The 14,000-nt window shown below is 46.3% G+C and overlaps 1 protein-coding gene across 1 annotated transcript in view; it reads left to right on the top strand.

Annotated features, from left to right (window-relative positions):
• The window catches only part of DNAH2 (dynein axonemal heavy chain 2), an 87,414-nt gene that overhangs the window by 45,975 nt on the left and 27,439 nt on the right, over positions 1–14,000 (top strand). The window contains exons 40-51 of the mRNA XM_073798060.1: positions 239–391; positions 674–799; positions 7,644–7,862; positions 8,089–8,206; positions 8,419–8,555; positions 9,073–9,210; positions 9,302–9,460; positions 11,124–11,276; positions 11,455–11,546; positions 11,876–12,074; positions 12,227–12,451; positions 13,446–13,550. Coding sequence (XP_073654161.1) covers positions 239–391; positions 674–799; positions 7,644–7,862; positions 8,089–8,206; positions 8,419–8,555; positions 9,073–9,210; positions 9,302–9,460; positions 11,124–11,276; positions 11,455–11,546; positions 11,876–12,074; positions 12,227–12,451; positions 13,446–13,550 — 1,824 coding nt within the window. The remainder of the gene's footprint in view (positions 1–238; positions 392–673; positions 800–7,643; positions 7,863–8,088; positions 8,207–8,418; positions 8,556–9,072; positions 9,211–9,301; positions 9,461–11,123; positions 11,277–11,454; positions 11,547–11,875; positions 12,075–12,226; positions 12,452–13,445; positions 13,551–14,000) is intronic.

The following is a 14,000-nucleotide window of genomic DNA, read 5'->3' as shown; positions in this document are numbered from 1 at the left end:
TTATCCTACGAGGAACTTACATGGCTGTCAGTGGGATATGGAGGGAGGTCTCCCCTCTGTGGTGTCACTAGTCCTTGATGACGCGATTCCCAGGATCTTCTCATTAGGATTGTGCACAGGGCCCTTCCCAGCCGCTCCAAGTCCCGGGACCTAGCTTCTTGGATCTGTAACTGTCCCTACATGAAGCAGAGGGATTGGTGGGGAGATGGATTGTTTCCTCCTCTATTTTGTTCTCCAGATTCTGGCCAAGAAGGTGTACACACTTTACTCGCTGGCCGTGCAGCAGCTCTCCAGACAGGACCATTATGACTTTGGCCTACGTGCCCTCACCTCCCTCCTGCACTGCGCTGGCAAGAAGCGCCGCCTGCAGCCGGATCTGTCTGATGAAGAGGTAGATTGAGGACACGACCGTCGGACCTTAACCTCCACTGTCACTGGTCCTATGCGCCTTCACTGAAGTTTTTGAGATCCTTACTTTCACTAGCTTAGGCTTCCCGCCCTCCTGCCCCTCCCCTCAGGTGTTGCCTGAGTTCCACCTGTCCTATCGCTAAAGACTAGCTCGGATGTATCCATGGTTCTTAGCTCCTGCCTCTCACCCAGTTGGAGAGGAAGGGCCTAATGAGTACCTCGTTCCTGGCTTCGCGAGCCTGAGTCTCTGTCTTTTCCCATTCAGGTTCTGCTGCTCTCGATGAGAGACATGAACATCGCCAAGCTAACTTCAGTGGACGTGCCGCTCTTCAATGCCATCGTGCAAGATCTGTTCCCCAGCATCGAGCTGCCGGTCATTGACTACGGCAAGGTATCTGTTCCTCAAGACTCTCCCTGACCTCATGTGTGAATGTGGGTCTGGAAACAGGACACCTGGCCTCCAGGCCTCGTTCTGCCCTTCACTAGCTGTCCATTCACTGGCTGTGACTTTGAGCAACACAGTTGGCCTCTCTTTGGGCTTCCTTATCTATAAAACCATACAGGCCTATTCAAACATTCTACTTTCTCACCTCAACTCCCTACTCCCTGACTCACCAGCTCAAGTACTCTTACTCATCAGTTCCTTGACTTCACTGAGACCGCTGATCCCCTGGCCTTTCTACTTTCTACCTGGTAGCCCTCTCCTGTCTATACCTGTCTTCTCATTCAGGGAGTTTTGAGGAGAGACTGCTAGGAGCTCTTTGATATGTGAGAGGAGTGGGATGGAAGAGGCCAAGGAAGGAGCATTTTAGAAAGTGTAGGAATTTTCTTCTCTGGCAGTATGGTAGTTTAGATACCCTGAATGATTCTTTCGGTTGAAACCACTAAAATGCTGGATAAAAATATAAAAATACATCTTTTAAAATGTATTGCTAAACTGGCAAGAAAGAAAGAATCCTGGGATAAGGAGGGGGAGTAAAAGCAGGGAGGCAAGTGAATGAGAAAGCTGGATTTCTCCCCAAAAGTTTTTGTTGAACATAAGGCACTGGGGGTAGGAGATGAAGCAGCCCACATTTTGAGGTATAACAGAAAACCCAGTCATGCATAAACTTCCGTCCACAAAGGAAAACACCTTCAGTAAGTGGGAAAATGAGAAACCCACCACTGACGAGGGTCCATGCAGTAAAGAAACATGCTTGTCGTGACCTTTGATGATGAGAGGAAGGGGCAAAATCTCCTTTGAGATTTCCTAACCACAAGTCAGCCCTCACATGGTTCCTGGTCATAATTTATTTTAATGTGTAATGCCCCAAATCTCAAATTTAGAACTTAATTTAAAGTATTTCCAGTTTGTTAGTGTCTCCCCCAAGTGACTGGCAGAAGCAAATGCAAATTATTTCTAGAATAATGAAGCTTCAACTTAAGCCTCAAAGAATTCTCATGAAAGTCCAAGAAAATGAGCAGCTTCTGGTCAAAAATCACAAAACACACAAGGAAACAAGATACTATGAATGGGATGCCAAAGAACAACAAAACGGAATCAGATCCACAAAGACTTCAAAGATGGAAAATAATCAGCACAGAATTCTAGAAATAACTAAATTTAATATGTTTAAAGAAATAAGAGAGGGGAATTCCCTGGTGGTCCAGTGGTTAGGACTCTGCACTTTCACTGCCAAGGGCAAGGGTTTGATACCTGGTCGGGGAGCTAAGATCCCGCAAGGGCAAGCCGCACAGCACAGCAAAATGAACAAAGAAATAAATAAAAGTAAAGAAACAAGAGAGGAGCTTGAAACTGTGATCCAGGAACAAGAGACTTCTAAACAAAGTAGGATTGAAAAGAACCAACAGCGTTCCTACAAATGAAAAAATATTATAATTGAAGTGTTAAAAATCCAGCAACTCACAAGGAGGACTTCCAGATAAAAAGGTGGATTAAAAACAATTTTGTTTCCTTTTGAAAACCTGCTACAACTACTCTAAAGAGATTTTTACAAATAAGGCGTCTATACCCGAAAGGGTGGGGAGAATGGGAGAGGCAATGACAGCAAAATTGTGACATGGGAAATAAATGAATCAAGTTGTGACTTACTCAGCAAACCTGAGAGGCTGGAAGTGGGGAGAATTGTGAGTTGGGAGTAGGTGGGGGGAGTGAGTAAAGGAGGTGTAGCTGAAATGAGAAGGATTGGCAGCAAACAGTCTTGGGAGCAGGTCTCCCCTTCTCTGCGACCCTGGATAGCCGTGCCTCTCCCACTTTGGTGGAAGGCTAGAGGGTAACAATAGTAGGTCTCTGGTCTGGGGGACACATGGTATAGTTGAGGGCGGGAGAAAACTCTATTAAAAATGGGGATTAAGTGAATGTTTACACATTAAATGCTGAGACCCTTAGCCTTCTCTGAAGCCCCCAGCATGCCGGCAGCCAGCCAGCCAGGAAATTGGAAGAGTTCTCTCTGGGGAATCTCTCTGTCCCAAGAGGAACGAGCAAGACATCGACAATAGAAATGTCCCCACGGAAGTCCCAGATAAATCATCTACAGTGACACTCACAGTCTACAGGCCCCACTCACACACTCAGAGCTTCCATTCAGCTCTTTAGTCCTCCACCCTTATATATGAGCCGAAAACCAAGGCTCACCACCCATCTGAGGAAGGCCTCTAACATGAAAGCAGCCAAAACAAATAGGAAAAAGCAAACTGGAGAAAATAGATAATGCAGAGAGAAGAAAAGTTTTTAAAATAAATCTATCATTAGTATACTCAGAGAGAAGATTAAGGTATTGTATCCATGAAGTACTGATGAAATGCTATTGGAAAAGGAATATTCCAGAGAATAGAGCAGAGCAGACAAAGCAGGAAAGAGATTAAGATTCAAGTGCCAGTCTAGGAAAGACAACACTGAAATACCAGCAGTTCCAAAAAAAGTAGGAACAGAGAAAATGGAGGAGGCCAGGATCAGTAATGAAACAATTCACGAAGAATCCCCAGAACTGTAGCATCTAAGTTTCCATAATTAAAGGATCTATAAATGCATGACATAATAGATAAAACAAATCCTTACCAAGGCCCAGCATTGTGAAATTTTAAAACACTAGGAAAAGGAGAAGATTTAACAAGCTTCCAAAAAGGGAGAAAAAAAAAGAGATGACATGCAAAAGATCAAGAATTAGAATGTTGGACTTCTCAGTAGCAATATTGGCTCTGTAAACAATGAAGCAGGCTTCAACATTCTGAGGGAAAATTATTTCCAACCTCAAATGCTATACCCAGACAACCTGTCACATAGGAAGCTAGATCAGAGATATTTCAGACAAGCAGACTCTCCAAAAAAAACAAAAAATTACCTCCACTGCATCCTTTTCTCAGAAAGCTACCAGAGGATGTGCTCTACCACAATGCAGGAGCATTCCAAGAAAGAGGAAGATAGAGGACACGGGATGACAGTTGTGCACCAGACAAAGAGAGAAGCCAATCCAAACTGAAGCAAATCTGAAGGTTCAGGCAGACTTCTTTTTTTTTTTTTTAAGATTTTTTAAAAATTATGATTTATTTATTTATTTTATTTATTTTTGGCTGCATTGGGTCTTAGTTGCAGCACATGAGATCTTTGTTGAGGCGTGCGGGATCTTTCGTTGTGGCGCACGGGTCTTTCTCTTTTCTAGCTGTGGCGCGTGGGCTCTAGGGCTCCAGAGCGCGTGGGCTCTGTAGTTTGCGGCATGCAGGCTCTCTAGTTGAGGCATGCAAGCTCAGTAGTTCTGGCATGTGGGCTTAGTTGCCCCGTGGCATGTGGAATTTTAGTTCCCAGACCAGGGATCGAACCCACGTCCCCTGCATTGTAAGGTGGACTCTGCACCACTGGACCACCAGGGAAGTCCCCAGACTTCTTTAAGAAGAGGAAATCGATACCTGGTGAGAATAAAAGTTTTGAGAGACTTAGTCAACTGGCAGAGTTTGGAGTTGAGTTAAAGATCAGTATATTAAAAACTAAGCAAACAAAAAACCAGAGCAACTGTTAACCCCTAGGGAAAACCAAAAAGTTGTGCAGGAAAGGAAAAATAATCATGTATTGAATCATATACATTGTTATACTAATATTTAATACTGTTTACAAGAGACACATGTAAAACGTAAAGACAAAGGGTGGAGAGTCAAAGACTAGAAAAATACATCAGGTAGACACTAATCAAAAGGAAGCTGGGGTAGCAATATCAGACAACATAGATCTTAAGGCAAAATGAATTACCAGAAATAGAGTCGCTTCATAATAATAAAAAGTTCAATTCACCAGGAAGATACAACAATTCTAAATTTGCATGCATCTAATAATATGGCCTCAAAATAAATAGAACAAAATTTTTCAGAATTTCAAAGAGAAATAGACAAATCTACAATCGTAGTGGCGCTCTTCACATCTCTCAGTAACTGATAGGCCAAGCAGACTAAAAGTCAGTTTTGTTAAAGAAGATTTGAACAACACAATCAATCTTGAGTTAATCAAGACATTGACAGCAATTGCATTCAATAACTGAAGAATAACCATTTTTTTCAAGCATACATAGAATATTTAGGTTACTTGACCATGTAAAGGTCATAAATCTGCCTCAAAAATTTCAAGGGAATTAATTCAGAACACATTTTCTGATCACAATGTTAACTCTACTGATATCAGGCAAAGTGGACTTTATGGCGAGAAGAATATTAAAGATAAAGGGGGACATTTCATAATGATAAAAGGGCCTATGCTCAGAAAGATATGGCATTCTAAATTTGTATGCACTTAATAATAGAGCTAGAAAATGCATAAAACAAAATCGACAGAACTAAAAGTAGAAACAGATAAATCCACAACCCTAGTGGGAAATCTTGACATGCTTCTCTCAGAAATTGATAAAATAAGTGGATAAAAAAATCCATAAAGGGAGTTTCCTGGCAGTCCACTGGTTAGGACTCAGTGCTTTCACTGCCATGGCCCGGATTCAATCCTGGTCCCGGAACTAAGATCCCACAAGTTGTGTGTTGTGGCCAAAAAAAAGAAAAAAAATCCATAAAGATACGGATTTGAGGGACTTCCCTGGTGGTCCAGTGGTTAAGAATCTGCCTTCCAATGCAGGGGACATGGGTTTGATCCCTGGTCAGGGAACTAAGATCCCACATGCCATGGGGCAACTAAGCCCGTGAGCCACGACTACTGAGCCCGCGTGCCACAACTAGAGAGAAACCCGAGCACTGCAACAAAGAGCCTGTGCCCCACAGGGAAAGTTCCCGCATGCCACAACTAAGACCCGACATGGCCAAAAATAAAATGAATAAGTAAATAAATATTTTTTTAAAAGATGCGGATTTGAATGCTTTTAACAGATTTGACCTGACACATGTAGAACATTATATGCATATAATTGCAGACACATATTCTTCTCAAGTATGCAAGGAGCGTTTACCAAAATTGACTGTGTGCTGGATTATTAAGTAGCGGTCTCATAAACGTCAAATGATTGAAAATTATACAGAGGATGATCTCTGACCACAATAGAATTAAACTAGAAATTCGTCACAATATATAATTATTCCAAATGTTTGGAAATTAGGCAATACAATTCTAAGTAACTCATGGGTCAAAGAAGAAACTACAGGATATTTTAAACTGAGTAAATAGAAAATACGACATTTTAAACTTTTGGCATGATGCTAAACACGCACACACACACAAATACACCCAAACATGCTAATACAACTAATTCTCAGACAGTGGAGGGAAGTAGTAGGGGTGAGGCCTGTTAGTGGTGTTTGAGAGATACAAGTAAAATCTTGCATTGTTTGAACTTACTTGGTTGCATTGGCTGTGTATTTAAAAATGTCACACTCTTCTGGGACCCACGTGGGTCATGATTCTATAAGCATTTCTTTATTTTTCATTTTTGTTTTTAAAATTTTTAATGGAGTATAGTTGATTTACAATGTTGTGTTAGTTTCAGGTGTACAGCAAAGTGACTTAGTTTTTTTTGTGGTACGCGGGCCTGTCACTGTTGTGGCCTCTCCCGTTGCGGAGCACAGGCTCCGGACGCGCAGGCTCAGAGGCCATGGCTCACAGGCCTAGCCTCTCCGCGGCATGTGGGAATCTTCCCAGACTGGGGCACGAACCTGTGTCCCCTGCATCGTCAGGCAGACTCTCAACCACTGCGCCACCAGGGAAGCCCTAAAGTGACTTAGTTATATATATATATATTTTTTCACATTCTTTTCTATTATAGGTTATTATAAGATATTATATATAGTTCCCTGTGCTATATAGTAGGTCCTTGTTTATTTTATATATAGTAGTTTGTATCTGTTAATCTCAAACCCCTAATTTATCCACGCCTTTCCCCCTTTGGTAACCATGAGTTTGTTTTCAATGTCTATGAGTCTGTTTCTGTTTTGTAAATTAGTTCATTTGTATCATTTTTTTAGATTCCACATGTAAGTAATATCATGTGATATTTGTCTTTCTCTCTCTGACTTAAGATGATAATCTCTAGATTCATCCATGTTGCTGCAAATGGTATTATTTCATTCTTTTTTATGGCTGAGTAATATTTCATTGTATAAATATACCACATTTTCTTGATCCATTCATCTGTTGACAAGCATTTAGGTTGCTTCCATGTCTTGGCTATTGTAAATAGTGCTGCTATGAACATTGAGGTGCATGTATCTTTTTGAATTTGAGTTTTCATCTTTTTAACTTAGGTGATGATTTGTTTAATGTCTGGCTCCCCCACCAGACTGTGGGCTGTGCGATAGGATGAACACTAATTTGTTCTCAGCACCCAGCACACTGCTTGGCACACACTTTAGAGGCTTAATAAATATTTGTTGAATGATATTAGAAAAGATGTGTAGAGCTGCGTGTCAGACATTGTGTTTTACATTGACTATCTTACCTAATACAACAGCCCTATGCGGGAAGTACCATCATTACTCCCATTTAACAGATTAGGAAACTGAGGCTCAAAGAAGTTAACTTGCTCAGGTTCACATAGCTGAAAGCTGGGGCCCCAGGCTGGCTGACTCCAGAGCCCAATCTCTCAACTCTGCAATTGGCCAGCCTCCCAAGGAACAAACAACTGTCAGGGTGCGGAGGGCCCTGGTGCAATTTTTAATGGTTTGCACATTATTCTTCCAGGTATCGATGAGCTTTTGAAAGTCCCTTACAAGCCGCACCCTTTTTCTTCCGCTTCCTGTATTTTCCCTTCTCTCAGCTGCGGGAGGCCATTGAGCAGGAGATTCGGGATATGGGCCTGCAGACCATCCCGTTCACCCTCACCAAGGTTATCCAGCTGTATGAAACCAAGAACTCCCGTCACTCCACCATGATCGTGGGCTGCACAGGCAGCAGCAAGACTGCCTCGTGGAGAATTCTTCAGTCGTCCTTGTCCTCCCTGTGCCGCGCCGGAGAGCCCAACTTCAACATTGTCAGAGTACGGACCTGGGACAGTGGGGCCACTGGAGGAGACTTGAGTAGCAGGAAGACAGTGAGGCTGGGGGCAGGGGTGCGTAGGTGTCTGGGAGGGTGGTGCAGACCAGGAGGGCGGCCTGGGAGGGATGAGAGAGACAGGGGCCAAATACAAATACCTGGAAATAAAGGGACATCTTGGGATTTGTGTCAGCCGGCAGCTCAAAACCCCCTTCCTGTGTCATTTTTAGGAGTTCCCTTTGAACCCTAAGGCACTGTCCCTAGGGGAGCTGTATGGGGAATATGACCTCAACAGTAATGAATGGACAGACGGCGTCCTGTCCAGTGTCATGCGGACGGCTTGTGCAGGTACCCAAAGGATCTTGGGGCAGGGAGAGCAGATGCCTAAATCTCCTGTGTGGGTGGGCAGTCTGGGGATAGAAAGCTCATTTTGGGGGAAAAAATGCTTGGGGAACGCGGAGATCACCAGGAAGCAACTGCTTGTGTCTCCAGGGAGATGAGCGTGGAGGGAGGGCTGGGTAACAAAGCTCTGGTTTCCTTATCATCTACCTCCGACCAAGACGAGAAGCCGGATGAGAAGTGGATCCTTTTCGATGGCCCTGTGGACACACTGTGGATTGAGAGCATGAACTCTGTCATGGACGATAACAAAGTGCTGACCCTTATCAACGGAGAGCGCATCGCGATGCCTGAGCAGGTTCGGGAGTGGAAACTGGAGGGCCTGGGGCAGGGCTAAGGGGAAGAGCAGGGGCATCCAACAAGAAGGGGAAGTTCTATAGGAACGCCTAGGAGGAGGATGCCTGGATTCAGGGCAACCTGTGACTGAAGAAGAAATGCCTGTCTTACCACAGACTCTGAGGACAACTGTATAGAAAACACGATGTATTAGGACGCACTGTGTGGACTGAGGCAGCCTCATTGCCACTGACATATGAGGGATGACCTTCCGTTGTGCACCCAGAGTTACAATTCGTGGGCTCTTGTAAAGGCCACCCTTTCCCACCCGCTCAAACAATGTGAGCGAGAGAGTGATTTTTCATAAGGATGACCTTGAATAAACCCTGATTTCTTTTAACAAACAAATCATTTGTAAAGCTTAGGTCTTTATTCATCCTGCCACACGTGGTACTCAGTAGAGACACCTTGGGGCATCAGAATTCTGGGTGTTTTTATTACTGAGGGAAAGACAAGGTTCTGACCAAGTATATCCATAGGTGTCTCTCCTGTTCGAAGTGGAAAACTTGGCAGCGGCCTCCCCAGCCACTGTGTCTCGCTGCGGGGTGGTGTACACTGACTACGCTGACCTGGGCTGGAAGCCCTACGTTCAGTCATGGCTGGAGAAGAGGCCAAAGGTACGAAGGGAATGGAGGAGAGGAAAGGAACCGGTGGGGCCTGCGGAGGGGACACAAGAATAATTCAGAGCCCCTGCTTATTCAACTCCAGGTAGAGGCAGAGCCTCTTCAGCGCATGTTCGAAAAGTTCATCAACAAGATGCTGACCTTTAAGAAGAAAAACTGCCACGAGCTGGTGCCCCTCCCGGAATACAGCGGCATCATCTCCCTCTGCAATCTGTACTCAGCCCTGGCCACACCAGAGAATGGGGTGAGGGGGGACCAGGGCAGGAAGGGCTCTCGACCTCCCGGGACAACTTCAGGGAAGTGGTGTGTCTGAGACACAATTGGAACATGAGGCTTGAGTGGAGCAGAGACTCCAAGGGGAGGCCTCACCAACCGTGGAGGCAGCGAGCGGGGGGTGTGTGTGTGTGTGTGTGTGTGTGTGTGTGTGTGCGCGCGCGTGTGTGTATTTGCATGCGCGTGTGTGTGCTCACGCGCGCACATGTGCATGCACACTGGGAGGCCAAACTAAGGACTCTAAATCAGATATAGTACACAATGGGTCTCACTGTAATTTCCTGCCCATATCTGGGAGCTGAGGATAGTTCATTTGGTTCCTCATTTCTCCATCCTTTCAAAAATTAAATATTAAGTCTTGGAATCTGTGAGGCCTTAGGATACTGTTTCTTTTTTGTTTGTTTTTTAAGAATTTTTTGTTTTTTGGATAGGGACCACTTTTAAAGTCTTTACTGAATTTGTTACAATATTGCTTCTGTTTTATGTTTTTTTTTGTGTGTGTGTGGTACGCGGGCCTCTCACCGTTGTGGCCTCTCCCGTTGCGGAGCACAGGCTCCGGACGCGCAGGTTCAGCGGCCATGGCTCACGGGCCCAGCCGCTCCGCGGCATGTGGGATCTTCCCGGACCGGGGCACGAACCCGCGTCCCCTGCATCGGCAGGCGGACTTTCAACCACTGCGCCACCAGGGAAGCCCCTATGTTTTGTTTTTTTGGCTGCAAGGCATGTGGGATCTTAGCTCCCCAATCAGGGATTGAACCCGCACCCCCTGCATTGTAAGGTGAAGTCTTAACCACTGGACCGCTGGGGAAGACCCTGGGATACTGTTTCTGCTGGGAGGAGCTCCCCACCTAATCTGATGAGGGGTTTTAGAAATTTTCAGATTAACTGATATTTAAGAAAATTTTTGTTTGGTTTAGAATTTTGGAGTAAGGACCAAAATTGAGTATTTTTCTGTTGAGATTAAATTACTGCCTAGAAATGGTTCATATTGTCTTTAAGGACATTGACAGATCACTCAACTATTAATATAAAGTTATATGACAATTAAGATCTATAACAGTGTGTGCCATTCCTGGTATGGTTAATATAAATTAAAACCATGTCGGTGAAGTTGCAAAATGACATAGGGGAAAAGGACAGTAATATAGTGTCAATGGCACCCAGCTGCTAAGGAGGACTGGGTAGGGGGAAGAACGCTGATGAACAAAACAAAGAGAGGAGGGCAGTCTAGGTAAAGGGAATGGCTTTTGCAAAAACACAGAGACACAAGAGTCAGTTCCCGCTGGGCAGGGTGGGTGATGGGTGGATGGTGTTGGCGGTGTTACAACCCCTCTTCGCTGCAGCAGAGACCCCGAGAAGAGGATGGTGAGATGTGTGTTGAGCTGGAAGGACAGACTAAAGATTCTGGATTCAATATGGTAGACAGTGGAGTCTCAACACAATTTCCCACCGTGTCGCTGAAACTTAGTAGGTTTAATTTAAATGTTTTGACTTAGGTTTATCTACAGCCATATGGTTTTCCAAACAGAACCAGGAAGGGAGGGAAACTCTAAGCCTTTGTGATGAGCTGCCAAAATTAGACGCCTCCACCTCTTACAGATTTATGGTATTTCCGTTTCTCCTTTTGCACCCAGGTGAACCCAGCTGATGGTGAGAACTTTGTCTCCATGGTAGAGCTGACATTTGTGTTCAGCATGATCTGGTCTGTGTGTGCCTCCGTGGATGAGGAGGGCCGCAAGAAGATCGACAGTTACCTCCGAGAGATTGAGGGCACTTTCCCCAACAAGGTCAGGGCCCTCAAACCCAGCTGCCCTATTTTTCTGCCTCCCCGATCCTTACACTCTTCTTGAGCCTCAGCCTGCCGCCCAGCTCTCTTTCTTCTGCCCAGTGGTCTGTGAGCGCTTTTTCTGGGCAGGGAAAAGCTAAAGGAAGGCTTTGGTAACCCGCCACACGTTCCCTCCTCAGGACACAGTGTACGAGTATTTTGTGGACCCCAAGATGCGGAGTTGGACATCATTTGAGGAGAAGCTCCCAAAGAGTTGGCGCTACCCTCCAAAGTGAGAGCCGGACCTGGGGGGTGGGTCAGGCTTGGGGCTGCGGTGGGTGGGCGATGTGGTGAGAGAGCCAAAGAGGGGTGCAAAAGTGAGCTGTAGGAAGAGAGGGTGGATCCCAAGGCAGAGATGGCTTTCCAGTGCGGGAAGTGGGATCTAGAGGAAATGGGACAGGGTCCTTCAGGAGAATGCCTGATCCCCGGACCCCGCAGGAGGCAGGCTTGGCGATTAGAGAGTGGTGATGCCGGAGGAGGATAAACACTGCGGGGCAGAAGGAAGCGGGAGTTAGAAAGGAGCGGGCCACGATCTTGAGACACAGTCCCTTTCCCCACCAGCTTCCCCTTCTACAAGATCACGGTGCCCACCGTTGACACTGTCCGCTACAACTACCTGGTGAGCACCTTGGTGGCCAACCAGAACCCCGTCCTGCTGGTGGGTCCCGTGGGGACTGGAAAGACGTCCATCGCTCAGAGTGTCCTGCAGTCCTTGCCCTCCAGCCAGTGGTCAGTGCTCACTGTCAACATGTCTGCGCAGGTGTGTGGCAGGACCCAGGGCCAGGCCGCCAGCTCCCTGCTCTTTCCCTGCCTCTGCTCCCCCTTGGGATCCAAGTGCCTGGTCGACACTCCTCTCTAACCCCGTATTTCTCCTGGGGGACCCAAGCATTCATTCTGTGCCTTTTTCACCAGACCACATCCAATAACGTGCAGAGCATCATTGAGAGCAGGGTGGAGAAGCGAACCAAGGGTGTCTATGTGCCATTTGGAGGCAAAAGCATGATCACCTTCATGGATGACCTAAATATGCCAGCTAAGGACACGTTTGGGTCCCAGCCCCCCCTGGAGCTGATTCGCCTCTGGATTGACTATGGCTTCTGGTATGATCGAACAAAGCAGACCATCAAGTACATTCGAGTAAGCATCCCGAAAATTTGTTCTTCAGGCCTCCGTTCCCGCCCATGATGGGTTCAGTCCCCGCTCCTCTGGGACCCCAGGAAAGAATCCTGTAAGCCTATGTTCCTCCCCGCACAGGAGTGTCCTGCCTTTCTCAGGACCCAGACATCTGGCTCCTAGGTTATCAATTCCTGTTAGTAACCCTCCTCACTGACTGTCCTGTGCTTCCTGACCAAGGGAGCCTGTCCTCCAACTTCCACTCCTTTCCCAGGCCTCTTATTCCTTGCTCCCATGGCAACACTGATGCCAACCAGAGCTGCCCATAACCACGTCTCCAGGCCTCTCCACCTCCCACTGTTTCAGTAACCACCTCCGCTCCCCACCCAGAATCCAGGTGTCTCCCTTCAGTCCTGGCTTTTCTCCCATGGGATTCTGAATGTCTTGTTTCTTTTTCCTGAATCAATGGGCAGCCATTCCAGCCTGATATCTGGGGCACTCATCTGTCTGGCCCTCGGGGTCCAAAACTCACCTAATAACATATTCATACGTTTCTGAGAAAAAACACGCACATACATACACAGATACGTGTGTGTGTGTGTGTGTGTGTGTGTGTGTGTGTGTGTGTATATATATATATATATTTATTTATTTAAAATAGAAAAGAAGAGAAAGTCTAGAAGACGTAATCAAATGTTGTTTTCTTAACTTACCTCTATTTTCCAATTTGGGAACATGGATTATAATGATGAAATAAGAACAAATACATTACTTTAGTAATTCTGTAAAAGTGTCCCAAATCCCTTCCTTCCCCTCACCTTTCCCTGCCCCTTCTACTCCGTGTTTCTTCCTGCTCTTTCTGTCCCTGTCTTCCCTCTTCCTGTTTGTCCCTCCATCTCCTCTCTTCCTCATGGCTCCTCTCACATCCTCCCTATTTCCATGCTCCCTCTCTTCCCATCCTCTCGCCTGTCTCCACCCCCCACCCCACCCCCCACCCCATCTGGTCTTTGCTCTCTAGGACATGTTCCTGATGGCTGCCATGGGCCCTTCCGGGGGTGGACGGACCGTCATCTCCCCAAGGCTGCAGAGTCGCTTCAACATCATCAACATGACCTTCCCTACGGTGAGGGCATCCTGAGGTCTGGGGGAGGGGACTGTAGAAGGCAAAGCCATCTGTGGCTCAGAGAACGACGGGGCAGATCACAGAGGGGCCCAAGGACCCCCAGGGCTGAGTTGCACTCAGGGAGCTATGATACGTGAAGGGGAGACCGCTCTCTGCAGGAGCCTTGCTTCTGCTGAGCTAGGAGAGCTGCAGGGTGAGAGTGTAGCCTGGCTCCGGCATGTGAAGCCTAACAGTCCCAGTGGGCAGAGAGTGGGGACCAAACAGACAAGGAAGGTAGAGCCTCCAAAGCAGAGAGCTGGGAGCGGCCCAGGGCTGGGGTGAGGCAAGGGAGGCACTCAGGGGCACCCAGAGCCCTCAGAAGTCAAGAGAAATAATATTTTTCATGTAACGTTAAAAAAAATTTATGCCAAAAATTCACAATGAACAAGATGCCAAAATTTTAAATAAGTA

The sequence above is a fragment of the Tursiops truncatus genome, chromosome 20, assembly GCF_011762595.2.
Source record: "Tursiops truncatus isolate mTurTru1 chromosome 20, mTurTru1.mat.Y, whole genome shotgun sequence".
Classification (NCBI taxonomy): Eukaryota; Metazoa; Chordata; class Mammalia; order Artiodactyla; family Delphinidae; genus Tursiops; species Tursiops truncatus.
The sequence above is the reverse complement of the archived record's forward strand: the minus strand, read 5'-3'. Positions and strand labels throughout refer to the sequence as shown.